The sequence below is a fragment of the Anopheles coustani genome, chromosome 2, assembly GCF_943734705.1.
Source record: "Anopheles coustani chromosome 2, idAnoCousDA_361_x.2, whole genome shotgun sequence".
NCBI lineage: Eukaryota > Metazoa > Arthropoda > Insecta > Diptera > Culicidae > Anopheles > Anopheles coustani.
This window is the reverse complement of record NC_071289.1, coordinates 18,145,069-18,172,977: the sequence shown is the minus strand read 5'-3', so window position 1 is coordinate 18,172,977 and position 27,909 is coordinate 18,145,069. Positions and strand designations below refer to the sequence as shown.

The following is a 27,909-nucleotide window of genomic DNA, read 5'->3' as shown; positions in this document are numbered from 1 at the left end:
GTGTGTGTGTGTGCGTTTGTGTTTTTGTGCGCGAAAAGTGTGAGAGCGAGCGTATTTTTCTCTCTCGCACTCTCCGAACTACGCAGAGGGAAAAACAAAAACATTGAACGCGGACGATTATAAACAAACCAACAACAAACGGTGTCGTTTCAGTGGTGAGTCGAGCGCAATCGAGTCAGCGAACGCACTTAGTGAGCAGTGAGCAGCGGAAGCAGCAACAGCAGCAGAAGCAGCAAACGAAAGGAAAACTCCCAGTGCGCGCATTTCCCTCACTCTTCCGCCAAACACCAGCGTGTCGCTAATTCGCGTCGCACACCACCCCAGGAGCCGTCGATTCGTGTCTTACATCGCGTTCGCCTGCTGCGCATCCTTTGCAAGGACCTGCGTACCTGCACATCTGAATCACCCGGATCGTTTGAAGGCGAAAAACAGGGCCAAAACACAGCAGCCAGTGCATTTGTTTTTTACCTGCTTCCGCAAAAACCGTTTGCGCCCGCGAAACCCCCCGCGCCCAATCGTTTAAATGAGTGATATAAGTCAGAAATGTTTCGGCAAAAATGGTGGATTTTCTATAAGTTTTAATCAAGACTATACGTAAGTACCAAACCGCACGCAATCGCAGTGGATACCAGATATTTTTGCATGAATTTAAATTTACCCACTAACCCAACGGAAATGGACGCCCGTTGCATTAACGACGTAATATTCGGGGTTATAACACCCCTGAAATGTGCTTGTGCGTGTGTATGTGTGTGTGTATTTCTAGTGATTAATTTTAACTCTTGGAGCGTTGGCGAATCGTTTTTCATTGGTGAACTTTACTTCTTTGTGTACAAAACGCGAATGGTTGCACAGATGATGTTGGTGCGTCGATAGCATACTTTTTGTGCTAGTAGAGTCACGCACACTAGGCACTGCACTGGTGTGTGCGTGTTGATTTTCTATTGTTATCCCCCCCCTCTTTTACTACTTATACGTTCGGGGGTTTGTGTGTGTGAGTACGAGCGCCCCAGGAGCGGAAGTGTTAAGGACGAAGAGGTGTCCGGATTGATTTCTATCGGTTCGCAAAGTTGGCGCTTTGGGGTTTGAAACATTGATGTGGGTTTTTCGAAAACTTTACAATCACCACACCATGCAAATTAACCCTGAGAGTTTGAAGGAGCTGGAAGGGGGAGGGAGGCTGTGGGGGGAGAGGGATAAGCGTTTAAACTGAACAAACACTACCAGAGATCGTTTGAACACTCGATGCAGAAGCACTAACAGAGTTCGTTGTTTATCTTGTTTGTTTCGTTTTTGAGTGATATTTTTGGCATGGCCATTTGTGAACAACGAAGAGTCGTTGTCGTTGGGACGGTAAAGTGTTTTGAAGGAGAAGGGAGCGGTATTGAGGAAGATGGGAGGAAAGGAGAGACGAAAAGCATCGATAAACAGTTTTAAATTTGGATGATGAAATATGTATGAAATATCTAATGATTTCTTGTTCATCATTCGTCGTGTTTGCCGTTCGTAGTTTTTCTTAATCATGTTACTAGAAAGAAAAAGTTGATAGTTTAATTATTTTTTAAAACAACCTTCTTGTTGGTAGAAGCAACGTTTTTAACCAACTCCCTGTCCATTGTCCTGTGACGATTATTAAATGCAAATTTAAGTTAATTTGTAGCCTTCACAATTGTCAACGCTAAACACTTTGTCAACGGTGGATGTAATGCTCGATTGCTGTATACCATCATAAAGCAATGACCATCATTCCGCTGTGACAGTGACCTTCGTGCGCCCTTGCGATTGTTTCGCCTGTGTTGTTTATCGCAGAACCCGCGCACATCAAACAACCGTTCGCGGATGAGTTTCTTCAATGTCATATGTGAGCAACAGCGGTGGGGATACGTTTGTATGCGAAAATGTAACAAAAAAAGGAAACTCAAATCACAAAAACAATCAGCCAAGATGACCGCGAGATGCACTTGTCTTGCACTTTTTGCTTCGCTGCATATTCTGATGGAGCCATCGGTTGAAGAATGAGTACTCATTGTGCATTCTTCAACCCTCCCATCGGCCCACTTTTTAGTATCTCAATCCATCCTGGATTGCATATTGTTGTGTGTTTGTGGGGTTTTATTTTAATAACAGTGCCATCACAGCATGCTTGGTTACTTTTTTGGTTTGATAGAGTAAAGATGGATTAACGGTGAGGTGATGTGTTTCTAATCATTATCGTTAGTTTACGTTTTTAAAAAGGCAGTTATTTTCATTACGATTGGCAATTGAACAATTCTTTCAGCTGGGCTGCGCAACACAACTAACATATAAAGAAGTACGAAACAATCGTAACCATACTCCAAAAAAAGGGGTATAACTCCTCTGACTCAACTGTGCTCGTAGTTTTTGACCATTTGTAAAAGATTGCTTCGATGATGCATGTCAAAAATGCGTAGTAATTTTTTGTTGGCCTTGAGAAAGTTGGAGATTTTTGCTTTCCAACCAAACGGCGTCATCGGTGTGGGTATTGCTTCTTTCCATTTAAATGTCCACCGCCATCTGCATTTCATCATCCAAGCTGCGTTATCGGTCAACTAAAGGCGCGGGGGTTTGAACTAAGTTATTTGGTGGACCGAGATGGGGACATCAACATAACGTAGTACACGGTGCAGCATAAAAACAAGAAAGAAAAACAGCTGCCTAGCAGAGGAACAAAAAAAAACCCCAAGGAGGCGAGAAGTATCCAAGCAACACCAACACCACCAGTTTGGGTTTCGTGTATGTGAAAGCTGCCCCCGAGTTGGGATATAAACAAAATTTTCTCTTTGTTTACATTTGCTTTGTGTGCATCAGCTGAGCCAATTTGTGGTTGGCCTGCTTTTTTCCGTTCGCTGGCGAAGTGTTGCTGGGAGAAGGAACTACTTTTGGGGATACATTTTTCAATCCTATGCTCTTATACTCATCTGCGGGACTGGCTAAGGGCTCTCCCCATTTGGCCATTTTATGAGATGTGAAGGAGAGTACAAAGAGCGTGTAGTAGGGGTAGATCCAGTTGGGGTAGTTCTTTATGTTGCATACTCCGCTTGAACCGTCCTGAACTTTGTTTCTTCAGCCTCTTTGCCCTTTGGGCTTGAGTAAACATTACTAAACATCATTAAATTCGGTCGGATGGTGCGCTGCAAACGTTTTGCTGATAGTATGTGTCCGTTGGGCGAATGAGTGGGAGGATATCTGGTAAGAATTGTGTTTCGATTAGATGGAAAAGATTTTTTCGTTTAAGAATTCAGTAGATTTACAGCTACATACGCTTAATATGTTTTTTAGATCGTATGAAAACAAACAGCTCACTTCAAACACAAACACTATTCTCGTACATTTATCGTATCTGAAAATGAAACATCGAAGTATGTTTTACATGCAACACATTTACAAATTCGGCCATCGGTCGACTATCAGTTTTATCTTATCTACCGGACTTAATCTTGATAAGCAACACGATGTAATAAGAGTGATTAATTAATTCAATTGTTGCTTTAAAATTCATCATGAACAACCGGTCAAGGGCGGTCATGGGGTTTGGGAATTGAATTCATTTACATTGCGGATGCTTAATAGAATATTTCTAACATTATAAGTCACTGTAGGTTTTGTTTCGAATATTTTTTGTCATGTTAGAAAGGGTTAACTTTACTGAGATTTTGCGACGACATGCGATAATAGATCACGACACTCCGAGAGGAGTCTATGACGCTCAGGCGGTGGCCTCTGTGCAAAGCAAGCAAAACAACGTCCACTCCTTGCCGTTTCTTTGAACCAATACGACAGCGAAACCGAAACGCAACCAAAGTCGTCCGCGGCGTCGTCTCCCCTTGGCTTGCGTGTGTGTGGATGGTCAGGGTGGGGAGGGTGGTGGTGGGAGAGATGGACGGCGGTTCGAAGGCGGATGATGACATACATTTGCGCGTCATCGCGCGTACGCTTTCCAAGGCCTTTGTTCGGGCTCGAGTGGTTTTGCCATCGAACGTCGGAGCGCGGAACGCGCACGGGGAAGGGTGAAACGGTCGTATGCAGGGTGAGACCCGGGGAGGGGTTGTGTGAGTGAAGGAGTGGGAGACGCGCAAAGCGCTGAGCGCAATCAGCTGCGTTAAAGCTTTGTGGGCACGTTTCGTACCCTTCCTCAGGAAGGGAGAGGAGAGGAGAAGAGGAAGCGGAGACAGGAGGAAGCGGGTTGGAGTTCGCGAAGTGAGACGCGGTTTGTTAGATGGAAGCGAGTTCGTGGAACCGCGCAGCTAGGGGTGGGTAGTGCGGGTGGCGGAAACGATGAGCGAATCATACGTTCGAGCGAACAGGCTTACTAACACAATCACGCCCTCAGCTCGCTGTGCATACATTAACAACAGCGAGCCCCAACAACACAGAACATCGCGAAGGAGGGGGTTGTTTTGTGATCATGAATTGACAAGTGACCGGAATATAATCCAATTTGTCGAACCCTTGGAAATTGTCCAACCTTGCGCATAAGTAGGTTTTAGGACTCCAAAATAGTAACTGAAGAATTACATCAGGAAAGTTAGAGAACCCAATAGACATCGAAAGTTTATATCAATGGCTAAAATTATTTTGTACGTTTTAGAATTATCATGTTTTTGTTACGTTTTATTGTACATTTTTAATCTTGTCATATTTTTTATGTTTAGTTGTGTATGTAACTTAAAAAACTAGCAACACTAGGAACATTAGGTAGTCTGGGTTCATGTTATTGCAATTAGCATTTCAAAACATACATTGAAGTTGGATTGTGGTTAAACCAGGGATAAACAAAGAATTGAAAAATTAGTTTTAAATTACCATAAACAACCTCATCCGCAAAACATGGTAAGAGTGAAGTCAGCCCTCCGACCTGTGTTTGTTTGTTCAAGAAACGAATCAATCCGTTTTCACGGTGCATCCCTTCAAAGTGGTCCTTTTCATCGGGGGTTTAATGCAGTTTGCCGTAAATATCAATCTATTAAAAGCTCTATAGGCCATGCTATTGCATGTGCATGGTAGCTGCAACAGATTTTCCGCGGCCATAGTTCGGAACTCCCTTCCCCCCGTGTACCTTTGTTTGTGTACAATTTTCCGTCCCCCTTTTTCAATCTGGATCAGTTCGGTTGTCCGTTGTTCTAGTCACCTTTGCTTTCTCCCCTTTTAGTGTTATGGGACGCTGGGCTGATAAATTCCGCCTTAATTGGCACTCGTGTGGGTTTTTGTTTTTGCTAACATCGGACACGCATGTCGCATCAGTTTCCAGTTATCTGTGATGCGACTCATGTTTGTTTAGAGCCCCTGACCTTTTTGATGTCTGTAAAATCCATCGGTTTGAAGCGTTTTAAATTTCCCAGACACAGGCTAGGAATAATCAGTTTATTTTAATCGTTTGGCTGACATTTGCCTTGCCCGGTGGTGGATCTATTGGTTAGGAAATGATTAGTTTATGATGGTCTTATAACATTTACCCGGTTGGACGCTGTTTTGCCAAGCATTTGCGACAAGCTTGTCACCAGGATGAGGGAAAAAACTTTTCTGGCGAACCCGGAACGGAAAGGGCATTTGGACGATTTCGAACGGAAGGAACGCAATTACAATCCGATTCGATTTTGTAAACAGATAGAGAGCATTTTGTTCATTACCATGTTCCTAGAATTAAGTTTGCGTGCGTTCGGTGCCGTTAGGTGCGCCTCTCCGTTATGAAAATGGAGGAAAACGACGATGTCCGGTGATGGAAATCGAAACCATCGGGCGTAGCACACCCGAAACCGTTGAACCCCCGTCTCAAGAGTGTGTGAGGGTGTGGTGAAAAGGAAAAAAAAACGCTAAATTGGATGGAAGGGCAGGAAAACTTCGACGAAAAAACGCGAATAAGACGCCATCAACTCGCTGACTCGCACTCCGCAACAAAGCAAAAACATGAACCAAAGTTATGATTCAGAAGTTTGTCTGCCTGCGGGGGGAAACTGCAGGTGGAAGGATGGCAGTGGCGGACGGCCGGTTCCGACGCGCACTGATTGTGTAGAAAGTAATGCGCAAAGAAGAGAAACCAAGCAAAACAACAACAGCCCATACCCCCTCCCTCGATCAGGCCCTCCCCCTCCGACGATCGCGTCAAACAGCCTAAACATAAACATGACGCCATGACGCGCGATCGATCTCTCGACGTCTACCGAGTCGAAGTCGAATGTTTTCCGTTGCAAACTAAGAGAAAAAAAAGTAAAAACACGTACAAATGCGTAAAAAAAAGAAACTACCTTTTTGTCGGTAGTTTTTGGGGATATTTTGGAGCCACAACCACCACACGCTTTGGGTTGACCTCAAGCGATCTTTCACTCTCCGAACAGTATCTAAACATTGGAAGACGCTTCTTGCGGTCGTAAATCCGTAATGAAACACTGCACTTAACGGACCGTTTACTTGGCGTCGATCCAAGCGACGCTGGAGTGCGCAATACTTCTCGAAAGATTTTCATTTTCACAGCAGCTAGTTCTGGTTTTTTTTGCTTCTCTTTTCTTTGGGTATAGCAAGCAAAAATGTGTAAGGGTTTAGTTTATTACTCCACGGATAGCGGTAGCTGACGAATGCGCACGCGCGAGCGCACCCAACACCATATGGAACGGTTGTAGATTTATCGGCCGGCCATACAGCTTAGGCTGCTACTTTAGGCCAAGGTGACTTCCAATTTTCCACTAGACGGAGCCAAGACGGTGTGTTTGTGTGTGGTGTTTCCAATTCGACTTGCAACGGGCTCGAAGCTGAGATCAATCGCTTTAGAGAATTACATTTTTACATTTGTATTGTTGAAGCAAGGTATTAGACAGGAAAAACTCTTCCCAAACCTAGGAAAATAATTTCCAAAAACATTTTCCAAACATATAAACCTCATATAGAACATCTCTTAAGTATCGCTTCGTTAATTGGTTAGGTTGAATCAGGTGCTATTTAATCGAAACCCTCTAACTAGTTTTCGTTTAATCGAATCCCTTGTTGAAAAAGGTCAAAACAATTACTAATGGCTTCAAAACATACGTTTCGACTTGACTCGGAAAACGGTACCCATTTTGTTCGACCCAACGTCGATCGTAATCCCAACGGTCCGTTGGTTTGGTTGGCCTTCAAGAACAGCTGAGTTCAATTATTGCTTGGTTATGGTTATGGCCCTCTACCCCAAAGTGTGGCCGAAGTTCGAGCTCTATTTCCTTGTTTCATGAGGTTCTCCAGACCAAAATCTATCAGTACCGCCGAAAGCACCATCAAACCTGTTGCATTCGGCGGGGTGAGGCTGTAAATTGGTTATCTTTGCCAGCTGGGAGTGGATCTTTTTTGCTTGCTTTACGTGACTTTCACATTTATTTTGGACATACTTTAAAAATGGCCGCTGACGAGCGATGACATTTCGCTCGGATCATCCTGCCTTGATTCGAACATCTAGAGTGGTTTTTAGGTGTAATTAAATGAAAAAAAGGGTAAAGACGAAATTAACCACACTTAAACCAACCAAACGACAGGTAAAAAATGATCTACAAGCAAAAAGAACCAAGTTTTTTTAAAGCTCAATTTTATCGTTTGATCGATGACCAATAACAAACCAAAACCGATTCGCTCCGTTGTTATCCGTCCTGCCGGTTCAGTTTGTTATGGCCGTCCGCTTTTGGGGTGGTTGCAGTTTTCCTTTTTTCTCCTTCTTCAGCTTCACCCTGCTGCGTCTTGATGCACCGAAGCGCTTGATGCTTTGTTCTGGTGGTGGAATTTGGATGCGGTTTGGCGGACGCTAAGGCCCCACACTGCGCCTTGGTCGAGACTTCTAGACTGGCTGCGTTTGTGTGTGTGTTGTTGCCGTGCATTTGCGTCATCACGGCAGGTTGTAACGTTAACTGGCGAACGGATATGCCTCCCCGACGCGCGTCTCGCATCGATCGTCCGGGCGCGCACCTAATTCTGCCGCACAAATTAGGATCCGAAATAGATCGGGTCCGTCCGAGAATGACTGAGAATGTTGGTCGGTGCACAGGGAAGCGGTCCAATTTCCGAATTGATTGAATCAATTTTATTGTTATGACTATGTTGGTTATTGGTATTGCCATTGCACTTAATTTGCAAGCACACCACAGTTGGTGGATAGTTTTATTACTCTTTGTGCTGTCAAATGTTTACAGTTTTTATTCATTTTAAACCACACAATTAAAAGCAATTAAAAGTATTAAAATTAATTATTTTTGAGCTTCTTTGCAAATATTCTTTTCACTTTCCCTTGAGATGCATGTGAATATTATTTTTGAAGATAAATTTTGCGTTCTCTCTTTACTAACAACAGGCTAACGTATGATTTGTTCGTGGTGATACAAATTATATATACGACTTGTCTAAAAAAGGACCTATTAACACGTTGACTTCGTTGTCATCCAAAAGTGGATGACGGCAGAAATCAGTTCTAAAAAGTTTTCGGTCCATAAATAAATGAAAATGCAACATAAAAACTATAGTAATATCAAAAATAGGTTATTTGGGAAGCTAAGTTTTTGCATGGCTTTTGAAAACCATCGGTTTGACAAATATTATAAACCAATTTTAATTAAAAAGATTGTGCTATAAAATTGTGCCAAAGACGCTTGGTACTCAACGTGTTAAAATAGTTATCCTAATAGTGTTTTGTATAAAACCCCAACAAAATGATGACTACAACTATCATAGCATCAATTTTTAACAAGCTTTTCCTATACAAAAAGGCCTCCCAACGACCCAACGGTCCGCATTGAAAGCGGGAATCGTAATAGCACAATTGCGGCCCCGGGCCAACCAAGGCATGTGCATAGTTCATTGGCTCGATTATGAAATCATGATGAGCTAGAAATGTTAAATTGGCCACACGCGAACAAAACCCTCACGCTGCTGCACTCGATCTCTAGCAGCTAGTTCTCGTCGGACGGGCGGAAGATAAATGGAACGTAGGAACGGAGGTAGCTTCTCGATTGTCCGCAGAATGTGCAAGAATTTCGATCCGTCCGTCGTCTCTCTGTCCCCGGGCGCTTGTTGGCACGTGCGGTGTCAGTGTTTTCGCCCCGCTGTGCAACGAAAGGGCACATCCATCCGTCCTAGCCCTTTTCTTCTTGGTCTGTTTGCAAAAAGAATCCATCCCCGCAAGTGTCCGCCGGATTGGTCCTCAGGAGGAGATCCGATGTGTTCGGCGATGTGGGGTCCGCCAACTGATTGAGTTTAATTCCAACAACTAATGCCCGCAATGACACAGCGAACATCCAGAAGGGAACCCGACCAGACACGCGGGGATTTGTTTAGGGGAGCCGCAAGGTTTGTAAGTCCCGGTTGGATATGGTCGGCTTGGCGTCCATCGGTTGCAGGTGTGGTGCGCGTTACATCACGCGGTTGCATTTGCACCAACACGGTGTTCGTGTGGATTTCATCATGGTCCCCATACGGGTGGTGACCATCGCCACCGTCTTCAATGCGCTCTCACTTGTGGAGCTGTCAGCTGTTTGGGGACTCATAACACAGCTCAGCTGTTTTCGCTCTCCCCCGATGCACTCCCCGTCGAGTGGATGTGTGGATGCACTTGTTGGTAATTCTAAGAATAAACCCGACTTACAGCTTTGCTTGGACAAGGAGGAGCACCACACCGAGGGCCCACCCTCGGATGATGATGATGATGTTCGTGGATATGATCACATTCGTTCGCGTATGTCGTCGTGCCTGCAAACCATTAGCCGTAGCTCTGGCGACGCGAGTCGTTGTGGAATATCGCGTCAGATATTGGATGACCACAGCAGCTGATCGTTGGTCAGGAACAGGTTTTACACGGGGTTGAAGATGAGGTCGACCCGCGGGTCGTAGGACTTGTGGAGGAGGAAGGTGAGCTCCACGTCGTTAAATCGATGGGAATGGTAAGATGCAGATGCATATAATGTATGAGGTACAAGGTTTCCCTCGGTCCTACGATGCCTAGTGTACCTTGTTCGTATGTCGTAGTTGTACCGATCATCTGGTTGAACCCCAACTCCCCGACGCCGTTGACTGGTATGCACTCAGCTGGCAACTCGAGGAAGGTATAGGTATCCTTAGTAGCTTCGTTTAGTGGGCGTGAGTCGGGCCAAGGGTCGGGTGTACCACCTCACCGTACGTGTCCATGTCCGTGTACGGATGGAGGGAAAGCTGGATTGCCTTGTACCTCCCCCCGCTGAACCCCACCTGCCTCAACTGCTTCTTTTTTTTTCCTGTACAACACAGTATGGCGCACACGCTGCGTGCTACATGTGAGGGAACCCGTCAATTATTCACCTACGGGAGTGCAATTTACATAACAAAAAAGGGAGACCGAAAGGGAACGCGTGTCCGATTTTGTCATCGTGCCAATAATGAGCACCCGAGCACCGGGACAAAGCGGTCCCCTGGACGGGATGGGATGGGATGGGGGCGAAGGCAGAGGTGGCTGTAGAGATAACGCGCATGAGCACACAAAAGGTGGCCAGTGTCGGCTATCAGCTGTTGCTGAGTAGTTGGACTGCTCGAGAGTCATGACGAGTCATGTTTTGGATATCAGAAAAAAAAACGGGTCGCGACCAAGTCATGAAGGTTCCTGAGCTTCTCAAATCAGGTGGAAGTTGTTTGATGAAAGTTGCGTTGTTAGTAACTGCACATGTTGTGTTTAGTACACTGTAGTACAAGCTTGGAGGACCACTAATCATTTCAATGAGCAGACAGATTCAAAGCAGAATTAACACGTTGATTGCCAAGCGTTTTAGCACACTTTTTTAGTACATTGTTTCTTAATGAAATTTGTTTATAACATTTGTTAAACCGACGGTTTTTGAAGGCCAAGCGTACGCTTAGTTTTTCAAAGAACTTGTTTTTAATATTACTATAGCTTTTATGTTTTATTTTCATTTATTTATTGGCCGACAACTTTTCAGAACTAATTTAGAACAACGTGCTAAGTGTTGATGTCTATGAGTGGTGACTGTAACTTTTTCTTAAAAATATTAATAAACAATCATTATTAATAACTCCTCGGAGAGCGGCCAAGTCCCACCTGGAATGTCATGCACATTAAGAAGAATTATTAATATATAATGTATTTTCCATTTAGTAGATTTCAAAACTTATATTGTAGCAGAATGATCCTCAATTATTTCGATTCAACATTATTTGAGATGTTATGAGGATTTATTATGAATGTCTATAAGCAGATTCACTACCGTTTCGGACTACACTGACGGTCGGTACATTTGACTCCTAGACGTCCTAGAACTAGGTGTACCTTTATCAGTTATTCGTGTGAAATAGGGAATGTTACTGGCAACACAAACACTTGATATAAGTTCCTAATTATAGAAAGGGCCTTTAGTTTCGAACCCGATATTACGACCCTCGACTTAAATGGCGATGGTGAAGGACATTTATTTTCCCAATAACGATTAAGTTCTTTGTTCGTAAACCACTTTCATACGATATCAGAGTGTGAGACCAAAAAGAAATAATTTTTACAACCTTCTGGACTTTCCACGAATTGAGAATGAATGTGCAGGTTTTTGTTGCACAAAGAGGCGTGCACTTTAAAAAATAAAGAACCCCTGCTGCGACCCGCCGATAGCACGCATGACTCCAGGACGGTACTACTAGGCACGGGGTTCCTATCAGTCCTTCAGAGACATGCCGTGTTATGTTTCCGTGTACAAGAGCCGACCCTTTGCCGAGGTTGGTTCCACCTATTATCGGTCGGAACGCAGAGGGGGAGGTTTCGTTCCTGGTTTCGTTCAATATCAGTGCTGTGTAATTGCTCCACTTCATAGGCGGACACACGCGGACATACGAGTCTCGTGTCCGTGTGGCGGTTGGCAGTAGGGCAGCAAGATGTGTGGTGGTTGCTATTGGAGTTGGAGCTGGTAGAGCATGATGGTTAAGGACAAAGAAATGGTGCGAGCGTCACGGGCCCCATGTTTGATGACCTACTTCTGACCGAGTTGGCGATAAGCAGGAGAACAAGCAGGAACAGGATGTGCCAACCCCTGAGCATTCCATCTTTTTGTTGATTGCTGTACGGCCCAAGGGGTCAGTATTGATTGGTGGATTGGTCAGGTAGATGCTAGCGGCCGACCGAGGTCACTGACTGCAGTGAGGCACAATCTAGCAGGGCTAAGCTCTGCTCGTTGAAGATAAATCTGCACCCAACAGAAGTGCATTTTTGTGATATTATAGCCTTATCAAGGGCACTTTAAAAGCCATAAAACAGATCCATTTTATAACCCATTATTGATTGTTTGCGGTTCGACGAATGAGATAATCTGTAGTTTTCCCATCATCCGATTTGCTTTATACCAACTCTCATATGGAGTGTTTCGTAGGTCGTGCTTTTGGAATCGGAGGATTAGATTGGCTATTTGCGGCCCTCGTTAGCGATAATAATGCTAGGAAAACGAGGCAAAAACAAACCGATCCCAAGCAAGTCGGCTGAGGACTGAGACCAGGGCATGCCTGGTCGAATCGCTCGGCTCGTATTTAATCACGCGACCAACATGCGACCCTATTCCGCGCGGCACGACGACGACTGTGTCTTTTGGCGGATGAGGCAGTTTTGCTTGTTCACCTCGATGGTCCGAGGACGGTTGGTGGGTGGGAGGAAACGTAGATTGAGTTTGTTTACGGTCCTGCCCTGCCAGCCGACGTGAGCGTCTTATCTCGGCGGGAACTAGCGGAAGAGAATAGCACCCGCGGTCAACATCCTGTATGGATAAGGAGTTTTGTTTTGACGGGTTGGGGCGTACTCTCCTAATCGCAAGACGGGACGTGCCCTTTCGCGAAGTCAAACAACCGGGATTTGTGCATTGGAATGCTCTTTCATCTACTTGCTTTGAGAAGCACTGCCATTTATTGATTTGAAAACCAAAGGCCTCCAAACATTCACACATCTCCATTTTCGAACAGCTTTCGAACCGGCCCGTCCTTATCTTATCGAGCACAAGCGACCCCCGAATGGTTGACAGTACATTGAACTTGGACTTTTTTGGTGAGGCGAACCCAACCCAACCGATGTTTTGTTGTTCGTAAAAATTCACAAACCTGTTAGCGATTCGCGTCTCGCGAACGTCATCGACACACGGTGTTGGCGTATGTTCGGCCTCCCTTCCTTCCCCCAAACCCGGCTGATAATGGATGCATCGGATCGTTTTTTTTTTTTTTGTTCTGTTTGTCATTGCACCACATCATGGCCAACAATCACACTGCGGCAGGAATCGGACAGTGTGTGATAATGATAAGATGTAACATCCGATAGAAATTGACGTTCGTGTGAGAAAAAAAGTGCATTTAGTCACTGCACCGAAACCAGGAAAAGGGGAGGCCTGAGTGGCGGAGCAGGAGGCAAAGTCGAGTCGAGCGAAAAACAATTGCATCAGCTGATGTTTTTGTAGCCGCGTCGTGGTGAAATATTTGCCTTCCCGTCCCGGGTTTTTTTTTAAGTACACGAAGAAAGCACTATAATTAACGGGTTTAATAGGGAAGGTTTTTTTTGTTTTGAAGCGCTAGCATTTTCACGGGGATGAGTTTCTCCCGCCAGGGGGGGTATTTTGTTTTTAAACGAAAGGGAGAGAAATGTATTGGAAAATAAACTTCAGCCATCGATGGTTATGGCATCGATTGGTGAGGATCGGGAAATAGGTCAAACAGCATCATGCTTTACGTTCTCTTGCACGGTTCTGTTGGTTTGTTTTGTCTTTGAACGTGTTATGCATGCATGCATTTAATCAGCTGTTAGTACCATTCCTAGTTCTTGCTTGGAGTGATGATTTATAATCAATTTTACAAAAACATTTCTAACGGACACAACATTTGAACACGTTTTCATTAGACTTTTGCCTTCGAAAGGAGGCAATTGTTGCCCCTTCTTCGAAACTAATTAAAATAACAATCACCAAAGCGATGTGTCCATTAACGGCATAGTTCTTAAATTGAAATTCCAGTCACGTACCAACTGGCTGGGCCAAACTTATCATACCAGAACCTGGTCGGAATTGTTTTCCCAACACGACCAACCTGATGGTGTCCGGAACTTGGGACTGTGCTGATTTGTGTCCGTTTCTCACTGAACAAATGATAAGTGAAACGAAACGGAAGTAAACCGTGCGGCGGATGGGTGCTTGAAATGAACCACCTATTCACTGAAGGTCACGGTGGAAGAACGAATCCGGTTGGCAAAATCTTGTTCCTTCCTGGCACGGACCAACACACCGACATTCCGACCGAAGGCACAGGAACGAACTGTTAAAGCGATGATCTCAGGTACGGCAAGCGGTAGGGAAGGTTCTCGAAAGGGCACGGAAAGGTGGAAAATAAAGCCCGGAAAGCGAACGGAAACAGGGAATGGTTGTTGGGAAAGAAAACACGCCCGCAGGTGGTGTGGCGGTGGTGAATGTAGTCGTCCCTGTACCGAGGGTCATCCTGTGCCAGGGTTTTTAATGGATCGATAAAGTGAGCGCGACAAACTCGGAGCATACTTCCCGGGGAAATAAAAAACATTGTCCGGCTGCCCGGGAGAGATAGACCGGGAGCATAGAATGCATGCCTTCCCTTTTTAGTGTTGCACCAGCGTGTGGAGTGCATCGTTGGGAGTGCATGCATGTTGGTATCCTTATCGTCTCGGTTTTGCACATTGCACCGATGGAAGCATGTTGTTTTCCATGTTGTGAAAGGTAATTACGTGGGTTTGGTGGTTCGAAACAACACCGTATCGTGAAGGACGGCACACATTTCCTTCAGTAAAGTTAATTACGTTCTATAAAGGACCCGATGCGTTTCTTAAATCGTTGGGGATTCATTTTTGAAATTATGTTTCGCTGTTTATAAGACTCTTGTCATAACTTTTCGAAAGAAACAAATACAATTACTTACTTAAGTTAAAATTAAAAAAGTAAAATAGAATGTCTAAAATGTAGTCTGATTTTTTAACAAAACAATACAACTCAACCCCTGGCAAAGAAGTAGCAGAAGCAAGATTAACTTTTAAAAAATAATACTTCCAATTGGAAGAAGGTTGTGATCCTCCACAGTCTTCTAGGAGATACTTTAGTCATCTTCTAGAAGATACCACTAATAGTACATTTTATTTGAGCATTTCATACAGAGATTGCTTATAATCGGGGAACTGGACAAGTGTCTTTAAAGAACAAAATACACAAAAATGCAAAAGCGTACGCGTTTCTTGTATTATTCAAACTTGTTTTAATTCAGCAAAGTTGAGTTCTTTTGAAAAATTATGCACCGCGATCTGAAAACATCTTAAATTATCTTCAATCATCGTACATTTTAAACCTTAAACAAATTGGCAAGCTTTAAACTGGTATTTTGAGGGTAGTGCTTAAACACACTTCGACTGGAACAGTGTGCACCGATACACGACCGATCGATGCACCTTAAATCGCTGCACGTCGCCGAGGACGAGGACGTGCTCGGGAGCCAATTCAACCCAGAGTGCCACCATGGAATCGATAATCAGTTTCTGTCCGCGAATTCACGCCTTCTGCTATTAGGTCGCGAAGGGTGGCGTGTTCAGCTGCATCGTGTTTTGGCATTGACATTGAAATTTTACCAAAAAAAAAAAAAAAAATGGAAACAAACATTACCAGTGGACCGAGTGGATCAGCCTTTTAAAAATGGAAGAAGCGAAGAATCACGCGAAACAGATTCTGCTACAGTCGCGAAGGAGATTTGTCAAGTCAAGCGGGAGGGGTTTTTTGTGTTTTTTTTTTGTTGAGCTTCTTAATGTTCCGTTCTTGGCAACGGTATTTCCAATCGAGTCTGTATTTCGTGGGACACCTTTTTTTCCGCCAGCACGTGTTTGTCAGCTGTTGCCAGACTCTCGGAAGATGATTTAATTTTCAAAAAATCATAAATAAGCCCTTTTTAGTTGATCCGGGCCATCAGTCACTTCCGTGTGCCGCAAAACTTAGCGCTTCTTCGTAGACACAATTTCGGGAAACGAGAACTACTATCCATTCGTTTTTTTTTTGTGATGGCTTAGCTGGTTGTCCGTTCGGTAGGCAATGTTAATGGTATGAGCATGAACATGAGTCCACCTTAGGCAGCTGGCGAGACTGGTGGAACTTCTCGGTGTTTCGAGCTCTCGGCCGAGGGGGGGTTGAAATCGCCACTTTGACTGGTTGGTGGTGGCGCGAGCACCCTGTTCAAGGTTAAACCGTTTCACGGACGACAACTCGTGTGTGTGGCGTTGGTTGGTTGGTTGGTTGGTTGGATGCTCGAGCGCACACAACACTGACCATCACCCATTGTGGCACTGCTGCAAGATCACGAGTTTTTTTTTGCTCAAAGTTTTATATGGTGTGTTGGTGTACGCCATATTTATGGTCCAGCGTCTAGTGACTATCACCCCCACCCCACGCAAGTCGGTGATATTGTTCTAAACAATAATCCTCCACGGTCTAGCCTACCGTTTTTCCTCAGAAACACACGAACACAACACAATCAACCAGCGGCGTGGGTTTGGTTCTGTTATTATATCAGGGGTTGGCAAGCCAGAAAATTGTTATAGAACTTTAAAAAAAAAAAACCTAAAGTAAAAAAAACATGTTAAAAAACATTCCACAACCATTAATATCAAAAGAGAAATTGATCTGGAAACTCGCTGCACTTATATCCTCATGATATCTATTTGGATAAATTTATTCAAAGCAAAAGCTGCAAGAGAAAGCAGTACTTGTTATACAAATTATACTCAAATGGCAGATACTGTCGTTGAAAATATTAATTATTGCACAATAAACAAGTTGCAATGAACAATTTTCAATCGAAAAAGAGTGTAGCAAAGCCTAAAATCATTTGTAAGTGAACTTGGTTTATATAACAGAGTGCAATATGAAATGTATTAAATTTAAAAGTCTGTTTTCAATATTGTATGTACACGAAAACATCCTCTTTATGGTAAAATACTTCCAACGATGAAACAATTAGAAACACAGTGAAATAGAATAACAATGTATTGTATTATAAGTTTATATGAGAACAAAGTACGAACTAAATATAAATGAGAAAATACGTTGATAGAAGAAGTCAAAAGTAATCTATCTTAATCATTTTTGAGTATTTCTCTTTAAATTAAAATCTATGGCAATTAAGCTTCCTAAAAGTTAGAAACTCATTTGAGTTATCTTGCCCGTAGTTGTACTACTCCTGGGTTATAACGACCCCTGGTCTAAATGGCTGATCCCTCAAGCAGTGCGCTTCTGCCAGCTCGCTTGGATACGGTCTGAATAAATCTCAACCGTGAGCCAATCCCCCGTTCTTGGCGGACAAGCGGATTGGCCGGTGCCTCAAGCTGCTAATATGCTGCTCCTTGATGGGTTCTTTTGTTCTTCCGTGGTGCCCTTTTGCTTGGCTTCGCGACCGCGGGAAGTTCATTACCAAGGTCTCCGCTCAAGGGACTGTTGTCCACAACACGGTCACGGTCAAAGACCGGAGAGTGAGTGGCGACTCGCGGCTGGGAAACTCGCCACTGACGGCTTGACGATCGTACATACAGCATTGTCCGGAAGGCGAAGGGACTGGCCCTTTGGATCAGGGTTTGATTGTTGTGCGCGCTAAAATGACTGTCGTCAGGTGGAACGATCAAGCTGCGTCCACAGTTCACCGGGATCATCCACTGCTTGGAAGCTGGAAGCGTCTCATTTCGAAAAGAATGGCGGACAAAACAAGTATTAAGTGAGACTGTGGGGGAGAGGGAGGAAGCGTGTATGCGCATGGTCAGGAAGGTACAACAACGCAGGTGCATGTCGGTGATGGTATGCGGAGCTGCATGTTCGAGCTGATGACGAGCGTGTTGGGAATGATGCAACGACGCCTGTTACAAGCGCAATACGAAGGAATTCTCATATCATCATCATCATCAGAGCCGCAGTTGAGTTTTCTTTGTTTGACTTCAAGTTGAAGTTCGTGAAACAAACACCTCGACGGATGGCAACCAACCGAGGAACTGTTGGCCGCTAAAAATAAAACATAATATAAGTTGTTGGAAATGACACATTTAGGTTCATTTTGAACAAGGAACTGCTGATCTCACAAAAAAAGGCCTACTTTACAACCGTTGTCACTTATTTTCCCCTCAAAGCCTCCCACGATTGAAAAATGGCATTAATATTTATCAAACTGTTGTCCTGTTGTTACCTATTTTTGTCCGAGATTTAAAGGTTGTAAGTGGACTAAAAACGAAAATTATGGAAAATTATCAACAACATCAAAATTCACCAAAGTCTCAAGATTAAAAAATATAAGGACAGAATACCAATGCAACGGAGACATTCGAAATGCCAGACAATCAATAATAAAATACATACTAATTTGCAAAATCTGGTTTTTAAGCATGCGTTTATTAGTGTTTATGATCCTTAAAACTTTTAATTATCTAGCATTAAAACATTTCCCTTTTTATTATCTTGTTATCGACTAAAAACAAATGTATGACTAAGAGGCAAAACAGGGTGCACTTTTTCAAAAATTGGAGCATTAGAGACAAGAATACTGCTTTTGAGACGGACATTTCTGCCAACGACTGTATCTTGCTTTTGTTTAAAATTGAATCTTTATTCTTTTGTTTTTTCTTCGGTTCAGTTTCATAATACTACTATTGAAATTATATAAAATGTTAAGAAGAGAAAACCTAGCTTTTTCCCCATCTTGTAACAATTTGTGCCTTTTTTATGACTTTTCCAACGCACCTAACTAACGGGAAAGTACGATTTCAACGCATACGCTCTAAGATTTTTACCTACAACGCGCACAAGGGAACAACAAACGAATGCATTTCCTTATGCCGAGAACAAGGAGATCAAGGGCGAAGATGATCGCGGAGATTCTCCTTCGCCACGTGCGGATAGAGACTTCCAGGGAAAAGTCGTTCCTGAAACACTACATGCTCATTTTCTGTTTCGCATGTTACTCCTCCTGTTGGTCGTCCGGAGCTATGTGATTACGGCGCGTATCAAGTGCAGCAATTAGCTAATGCAATAGCATTGCGATGCGTTCCGTCGGACCGAACTGTCCGTCAGTGGATGGGATGTATTTCACTAAAGGGGAGTTGGTAACAAACACTGAACTGTGCACGCGCGCTCTTCCAGCTGGTATTGGTCTGATGCAATCGTAACTGCATCGGATGCCACCGTAACGGATGCATCTCTAGTCCCGAGAGAGGTCATTTGCGCATCCCCCCTCCCCCCAATAAAACCGTTAGATTTCCCATTCCCCCCTCCTAATTGGACTGGTCATTTTGTGGAGCTGTCCAACGCAGGGTTCGAGAGTCTTGGTTTACTCTTGCCTGAGGGACTTCTCTACGTAGCAGAGAAGAGTGAGTGTTCAGCAGGTTCCTGTATTCCTGACACATTGGGATCAGCTTTCGGTAGTCAATTTGATGCGGATCCCGTAGGGCCCAACATCGATTAGCGTTTGTGTACGATCGCGCAGTTCAAGACAGGATCAGCTTTTCATACGCTGCTCCCTCGAAGGCTTCTTCTTCCACGTCTGTCAATTACACCTGTCCATTTCTTAAGGACCTCTCGGGGCTAAAACCCCCGATCGCCGGTAGGGCAAATTAAATTCTCCCTCTCGCACGCTAAACACCAACCATCGTCGTGCCTATTTCTGCCAACTGTTGATACCATTTTACCGGACGCAAACACATCCATCCATCCAAATGACAAACGTGACGAGCGGCGACGATTTCCATTGACTCTCTCATTTCCATCCACTTGCATCCATGGCCGATGGTTCGGCTGGAAAATGGATAATGGCAAACGGGCACACCGTGGGGTTTACTTTACGGTTATTGCCGCTACCGTTCCGCGACAAAGTCACGTACACTGGGTTAATTTTATGCCACGGCACTGGCTCGATTTTCCACCCGACCAATAAATGCTGACTAATGTGAAGCGAATGGTCGTTGTCCTGGGGCGCAGAAAGGAATGTAAGCGACACCAAACATACGGGTGACGGGAAACATGCCATTGCTTGTTGAGTTGATTCTTTCAAAAGGAACTTGAAGCTTCGATTTTGATTAAAATATTTACGATACCGATTTAATACTTATGTTTACTTGTTCGGTTGATTTTTTTAAAAGAAATTGAAATTTTATATCGATTTAAATTTTTACACGTATAGAGATTTTTCTTAACAGGATGACAGCTACTAAAGAATAAGAAAGATTTTTCAAAGAGATGAACAAAGATGCTGGTGCTTGGAAGCTTGTTATTGTTTTTTTTGTGTTTCTTCTATTTACTTTTTATTTTATTTGCTTGTTTTTTTTTATTCTTTTTATTTGATTTTATTTTTTGCTTTGGATGTTTTTCTCCCCCAGGGGGGGAGTTTTAGATAGTATTGTAATAAAACATATTTACTTTTATTAAGTGACGTTATGTTTAGATTAAATTTTAGAGCTTTTTAGTAAAATGAGGGCTTTACTTGGGAGTAAAACAAATTCTCCAATAAGCTTTTTATGGTCAGCTTTAATAACCTTCGTTTCCCGACGAAACCGGTCTAGACATTGTGGCAGACGGTGGAAGATGCTTGTGAGAACTCACTGTGGACGATCGTAAAGGTCTGATAAGGATGATATCGCAAAACGGATGCAATATGTGTTCAACAACGCGATCCGAGTAGCGGAGAGTCATGGTTTTAATTTATTATCATTTATCTATTCGAGAGTGGTCGGACTTTGTACTAAATCATTTGAGCTGGCTAGAATGGATTGGATGTCAAAGTGACGAAGCGGAGTGGGTTGAAAATAATGGTGAGGAGGGAAAATATCTAACCTGCCCCCTTCCCATCCGGGTTTGAGCGTCCGAACAGAGTGTGTAAGGTTCAAGGAGAACGGCTGTTTCGGCTCGAGAAAAGAAAAGGGCGTCATGCATTTGAGCGTGAAACAATCCTAAAGGCAAACGTACGCAAAAACATACATCCCACTTTCCTTCCGACATACTCTGCATTTTCCATTTCGGAAAGCGGCCTCCTGGGGAGAGGGTCACATTTGCACGGAAAATCCCCAACCACCAATTACGTCACGCGATGCCGCGCGGAATGGTTTATAATTAGAACAGTAGGTTTCGCGATCATCTGATCCGAGCGCCGATCTTTCTCCTTCGCACGGTGTCATGACCTTGGCGGTGGAAGTATAGTTATTTTGTTTCTTTTCCTTTCCATCCCGTTACCGTTTTCCCCCGGGTTCCGGGGGAACGCGTTTTCCAAACTGCTTTTGCGGGTGGGTGGGAATGCTTGTTTCCTTCCCGCCGCCTACATTTGGAGGAATCTGTGGAGGGAATGTGTTTATTTTAAAAATAACCTTCCCCTTGAGAGGTGGCGGCAGTGGTTTTGATTGATGCTTATTTTACACACAAACTGGTGTTTTTTTTTGAAAATTTGTTTACAAACACGCTGAGGAAGTTATTTAAAACTAAGGTATCATATTGGAATTTAAATTTAAATACAATTTGTTTCAGCCTGAACAAGGCACGCAAGGTGGTGGATTATTGTGGATTCACAAAGAATCGAGATGTTCAATCCATCCAGATGAAGATTTTTAATAAATGAAATTAAAATTAAGATGATATTCTATTGATTTGAACATCAGTGTCTTAGCCTTGTTAGGAGAAACAAATAGTTTATCCAACTGTACTGAAATTTCTTCTTATAAAAAAACTCCAGAATTTCGACGATATTTTTCGATAAATTAAAGGATTAAAAATGACGTTATACAAAGTTGGTTTTATACGTGCGAAAACACGTTTGAAATAAGTCATCAATAAAAGTTTTATTTTATTTTCCTTAACAACATTGTGTTACCAAGTGTGGTGTTTCACACAAACGCACAAAACTCGTTGCCAATTTAAATGCACAGTTAAGTAAACTAACATTCGCACCGAGAACAAGCAGAAAATAGGCAAAACCGAAACCACCCCGTCGGTGCTCGCGTAAAATGCAGCGTGGTCGATTTTTAACGAACCCGATGCAATAACCGCACCGCCACGATACAATGACCGTTGCGACACAGATAAAGCGGTGCAGTGGAAAACAAAAGGAAAAACCCAAAATGCTGCTGCACCTTGGCCAGTCCGCGGTTTCGGGTTTACCGCCGTTTTTGGCGCGGTTAATTTCTTTAACCGACAACGGTCGCCGAGATGACGACGCGCAAAAGGACAAAGACGACGCGTCTTTGTGGCAAAGGGGTGGGATGGTATTTCGCGCCCCACGCCGCGACTGTTTTATTGTTAAAACAGATGACAATGTGTGACGGGGTGGTCGTGGTGGTCGGTTGGTTGGCTCGCTGTTTTATCCATTGTGCAACAGGTCGTTGCTTGGTGCTCCACAATGACGCTTCGATGGTGCGTTCGGGGTGATAAATTTCCGTTCTACAATATAAAACCATTTGCTGGGATATTTTATGCTTCAGTAAATCAACGCAACGAAAATAAGCCACTAATAAACGTTTCCCTTGCTCCGGTTTTCTCCCCCCTTAGATCGCTTTCCGTGGTATCCAAGACGGGATATCGACTGTTCTCGCTAACGTCCGTTGATCGTGTCGACGAAATCTTCTGCAGCCATGACGAGGATACAAAGATTGCCGAGCGGCTGTTCAGCAGCAGCCTCGTGGCGGTGGTTACCGCCAGTGAACCGAACAAGCTTAAGGTAGGTGCAAACCCCCCCCCCCCCCCCCGCCCCGTTTTTGGCCAAAGCCCCCCGAACGAGAGTAAGGGTGCGCAAGCTCTGTAAATCGTTCGCGAAACCGTGCAGCCCGCGTACACCACAGAAGCGAAGGCAAACCAATTTGTTGTTTGGTCAAGTTTATACACAAAACGGGTATGAAGCAAACCCGTCAGGTTTCCTCGCTCGCTTATCGCGCGCTGCATTTGGGTTTGCAAGCGGTTTGCCCACCGGTAGGAAATCGTAAGTGTAATGTTAACACAATTCCGATTAGGTACGGGTGGGGAGAAACATTTACGAGAAATACGAAGTAATGAAGAAAATCAACCGAAGGTTTCTCATAGGAAAAAGAGGAAAAAGAGGGCAAAAGATAGTAAGGGAATTGAGATTAATATAAACGTAGAGCAAACAAAGAAGAAACTCGCCTTGAGTGTGGATGTCATGTAAGAAAATTAGTGAAAATAAAATTAATACATAAAACGGCAATTGAGCACGGAGTATTGATAAGGAGCTTTATTACCTCTTTTGATTGCCAAAGGCGACAATTTTTAAATCGAATATTGCGTCTATGATTTACACAACTTTTCGTCAGACTGATCTTCAGGCTGATCTTCCTATGATACAATGGGAATGATGTAGAAGTTCTTGCTACGTTATTTGGGAGTAATACAAATTGGTAAAGAAAATAAAATTTTAAAATCACATTTTATAGATCCAATCTAATATGATTGGGCAAGACGGGGTTAACAGATAATGAGATAATTTATGTTCAAAATAATTCTCAAAGAAGTTATAAGTTTGGGCGAGGATTTTTATATAAAAAACAAGCAGTGAATTATAAGCAGCAATTCAAAGAAAGCAGAGCGGCCAGAAGTATGTTTGCTTCACGCAAAAGAAATTAAATTTATTGTATATTTCAAATGTCAAAAGGGAAACTTAAATTTTTGAATCACTATTAGAAGATCTAATAGGAACAAGAACAGCCTGGAAAGTAATGAACGATTCGAACTCAATATAAGTCTCAAAAACGTAATAAGTGTGGATGAAGAATTATAAAAAAATAATCAGAACCATTAAAAGCAGCAATTCAAAGAAAACGGACAGAACAGAGGCTCGTTTGCTTCATGTAAGCTAAATACATTTTTGTATTTTTTTTTAAATCAAAGGAGTCGGTGAGAAATATAGTTGAAAAATTACAACGAAGATTAATAAACCAGAATGACGTTTTACACGGAATGAACGTATCAGAAATCTAAGACGAATCATGATCGTTTGAAGATTAAAATGTCGTAAGATTAAATGTCGAACGTGTTAAACAGATACAACGTATGATTTAGTAAAATTTTTCTTCAAAGTAAAATGACCATGCTGTTATTCCTGTGGGTTGATAATCATTCAAAATGCCACAAAGCAAAAGCCGCGATGCAGATCGCAATGATAGACAAAGTTTTTTTTTTACGTTTTACAACTTACATGGCCTTTCCCATATAAGGCTCACAGTGGGAGAGTGACTCAGTTTCGATGATTCGATCGCGAAACCGGTATTAGTTCTAGAAGAAGCAGAAGAAGAAGGTAGAAAATTACAGTGGTGACCTTTGGCAATTGGCGTTCAGGTGCATGAGACTTGAGACTAAAACCAGCTTCCATTCGCTCGTTCCCGTTCGCAGGTGTGTCACTTCAAGAAGGGGGCCGAGATCTGCAACTATGGCTACCCGTCGGAGATCCTGTCGGTGAAACTGAACCGATCCCGGCTGGTGGTTTGCCTCGTGGACAGTATTTACATTCACAACATCCGTGATATGAGACTGCTACATTCCATCAAGAGCATGGCGCCGAACCCGAGCGGGCTGTGCACGCTGTCGCTGCTGTCGCACCTCGCCTACCCGGTGTCGGCCGAGTGCGGCGAGCTGCAGATCTTCGACGCGGCCAACCAGCTCCGGCGGCTGAAGCTGCGGGCGCACGACTCGCCGCTGTCGGCGCTGAACTTCTCGTACAACGGCGTGCTGCTGGCGACGGCCTCCGAGAAGGGCACCGTCATCCGGCTGTTCTGCGTGAAGAACGGCCAGAAGGTGCACGAGTTCCGGCGGGGCGTGAAGCGCCACGTCAACATCGGCTCGCTGAACTTCAGCACGTGCGCGAGCTTCGTCGTGGCCAGCTCGAACACCGAAACCGTACATATCTTCCGGATCGACCCGAAGGCGATCGAGCAGGCGGAGCGGCGCCAGAGCATCGCGGCCGATGCCGGGGCCGGCAGCAACCACAGCAGCTCGAGCGACGACGACGAGACGAACGGTGGCGCAACCGAGACCGGGTCGACCGTCGGCGGTTGGGGCATGGGCTTCCTCGCGAAGGCCGTCACCAACTACTTGCCGACGAACGTCGTGACGGACGTGTTCACGCAGGATCGGGCGTACGCGACGGTGCAGCTGGCCGAGGCCGGACTCCGGTACGAGTGCGTGATGGCCAAGCTGGAGAAGGAGACGCGCCTGCTGTTGGCCTGCGAGGATGGCTTCCTGTACATCTACAGCTTCGAGGACTCGAAGGGTGGCGAGTGCAAGCTCATCCGGGCCCACGATCTCCGTACGCCGTTGCACGGCATAACCGGTAAGAGAAAGATAATGAGACCTACAAGTGCGATCGGCAGGATTTTAATCGTGTTCCTTCCTTTCCTTCCTCTCCGCCCTCTACGGTTTCTCCTTCAGAAGTCGACATCGTTGGCAATGAGAACGATGAAAATACCAACAGCCTAAACGTGAACAACATGACCAAGTCGATGATGCCCGCACCGGGCACGTACGCCGGCGTACTGAAGGGTCGTCCTGCCGACAGGATGTCAGGTTAGTTGTCCGTCGTCGAGGACGGGATATCCTGTACGCAAAAAAAAAAAAAAAAAATAGAGTACCCTTCCCCCCTGCTCCGATACAGATGAACCGTTTCTAAAGTGAATCTCTTTCTCTCTCTTCTCTTTTTCTCCATTCGACGATCGACCGATCGATGGCGTTTTTAATTATCTCTTTCGTCTCGACAACATTCTACCAACTTTGTGATTTCCTTCTTTTTATTTTGGTCACGGTTCTCTTATGTTTTCCACCCCTTCCCCACCACTCTCTCCTTTTCCTTTACCTGCCTATGTCGCCACCTTCTCCAACCAATCCCACCCTCCACGTGTTATTATTTGTACCGTTTTTTTTATTTTACACACTTTGCACACACTTTGGTTCCATGTTTTCGTTTCCGTTTCCGCGGGTCGCTCCGTTCTCTCGATTTCATTCCAGCAGACTCCGACTGGTGTCACGATCTGCGCGAGGCGGTCGAGTACCCGGTGAAGGTGACCGTACCGATCTACGACGAGATGCAGTTCCCGCCGGTCAAGCCCATCGCCGTCGAATGACTAGTGGGAGGAGGTCATTCCGCCCCGGCCCCTGGAGGGAGATCGAATCGAACGGCCACCACCAACAGCAAACCAGCATCATCCAAGTGCGGCGGACGCAAGGGTTAAAGCAACCATCTAACCCTTCGATTAGACATGTGGTTGGCTGACTTCGGGTTTGATCTTCTTTCGGACACCATAACGATGATGAAGATGACGAGTGGCAAGCGTAAATGAAAGGATATATCGTGATGTTGACTTCTGCTTACATAGCGAGCGGGTGGGGTTTTGCAATGCGCGGGTCTGTGTGCGCATTGAACCATTGTTTTTATTTTCTTTAATTTATTTTTAAACGCATCTCTTCTTAAGGATTAAGTAGCGAGAGAGGGGAAAGGTGGGCTCGAGCATCTACAATGCCGGCAATGTCAAGCCCGCGTGCCCAATGGACATTTGGAAAAACATGAAACCATTCAAAAGGGACAACCAGCTGAGGCCGCTTTTCTTACGTCTGTTGCTTTATTTTGGTGTATTCCCCGTATCAGAAGACGTCCAGCAAACTATGTTAAACTAACATTACTTGAAGTAATTTCGGTTCGGAACAATCCAATCAGTTAATCAGCGTCTATTTGGTTTGAATGAAAACGAAAATGGAAAAAGAAAAAAAAACAAGACAAAAACAGGTTTACACTATTCGAGGATCGGGAGGCAGAGGATAGGGCTGCATTACAAAAAAATTATTTTTGTATTCTATTTACAGGCAACGGAAAGAATAAAGATAAAAAACTATTGCAGCCTGGTCAGACGAGATGAGAGAGCAGTTTCGGTACTTCATTTAGGGTCAGTAATAAGCAATAACAAAATCATTCAAAAATAAACACACACACAAAATCAAGTTCAATTTCATACACTAACTTTGGACACTGCTCGCCGTGTCGGCGCAAATGTCCTTTCGCAAAAGGATCCGTACTTCTCTCTACCATAGTGTGTTTCTATAAGTGCGTGTGTCGGTAGGTGTGTTTTATGCGCGCGTGTCGCAAACCGTCGTGATGATTTTGTTTCACTTCCGTTGAGTTGACTGTCAACGAACAAAATTGTCATTAAATTCGCTCGATCGAAGTTAGTATGTAGTAAAACACTATGCGCAACAGTTCGATGGTGGACGAATAACGAACGCCCCATATACTGAAAACCAATAAAAGTTACACCGTAGCACGGGATTTATCCTTCTTACGCGATCGCGCGAAACCTAGTGGACAAAAAAAAAAACGCTGCAACATGCAATAAGGTTTGAAAAGGACACACCCCTTGAGGAGCATCGGTTGCCACATTGGGCAGTGGCACGTGTTGTGGCAAGCAAATGTAAGGGAAGTGGAAAACAAAACTACAGAAAAAAACACACACACAAAACATGTGCATGTATAGTTTATTAAATGTCAATATCCATGGACGGTTGGATAAAGTTCATTGAGGAAATAAAACGCAAAAAAACGACAAACTTCTGCATGATACCAAAAAACAAATATTAAAAAAAATAATGTAAAAAGTGAAAAAAGCGAAAAAAATACTCATTGTTAAGTTAGTGGTTTAAGTACATGTATTTTTGTTTTTTTGTATGCGGGGCTCCCTCCCCCGCTGTTTTGCTCTATCGTTAAAACACCTTACCGTGCGGCCGAATGATTTGTGTGCAGAAAAAACAAACAAGGGTGGGAAGGTTTAAAAAGCGAACACCTGGGGACGGAAACGTGGAGTGAAATACACCATTTAATTTATTAAAACAACCGAATCCCGTATCAGTTTATGTGCATCGGTTCGAAGGGGGGAAACGGATG

General features: G+C 44.0%; 1 protein-coding gene across 2 annotated transcripts; it reads left to right on the top strand.

Annotated features, from left to right (window-relative positions):
• The first annotated feature begins 218 nt into the window (after positions 1 to 218).
• Positions 219 to 26,887, top strand: LOC131267142 (WD repeat domain phosphoinositide-interacting protein 2). Of its 2 annotated transcripts, none has more exons than XM_058269919.1 (5): positions 219 to 594; positions 22,527 to 22,695; positions 24,378 to 25,314; positions 25,413 to 25,547; positions 25,989 to 26,887. In XM_058269919.1, the coding sequence occupies exons 1-5, from the start codon at positions 524 to 526 to the stop codon at positions 26,099 to 26,101; spliced, it is 1,425 nt and encodes a 474-aa protein (XP_058125902.1). In that variant the 5' UTR covers positions 219 to 523; the 3' UTR covers positions 26,102 to 26,887. The 2 variants fall into 2 exon arrangements, with proteins under 2 accessions (XP_058125902.1, XP_058125903.1); XM_058269920.1 differs by having other exon boundaries at positions 25,986 to 26,887.
• Positions 26,888 to 27,909: the final 1,022 nt, after the last annotated feature.

Bases quoted from the DNA above. Each gene is read 5' to 3' on its own strand.
- LOC131267142 (XM_058269920.1), top strand. From the start codon at position 524: ATGAGTGATATAAGTCAGAAATGTTTCGGCAAAAATGGTGGATTTTCT. The intron at 595-22,526 runs GTAAGTACCAAA...CTCCCCCCTTAG, and splicing joins AGTTTTAATCAAGACTATAC to ATCGCTTTCCGTGGTATCCA. The intron at 25,315-25,412 runs GTAAGAGAAAGA...TTTCTCCTTCAG, and splicing joins GCCGTTGCACGGCATAACCG to AAGTCGACATCGTTGGCAAT.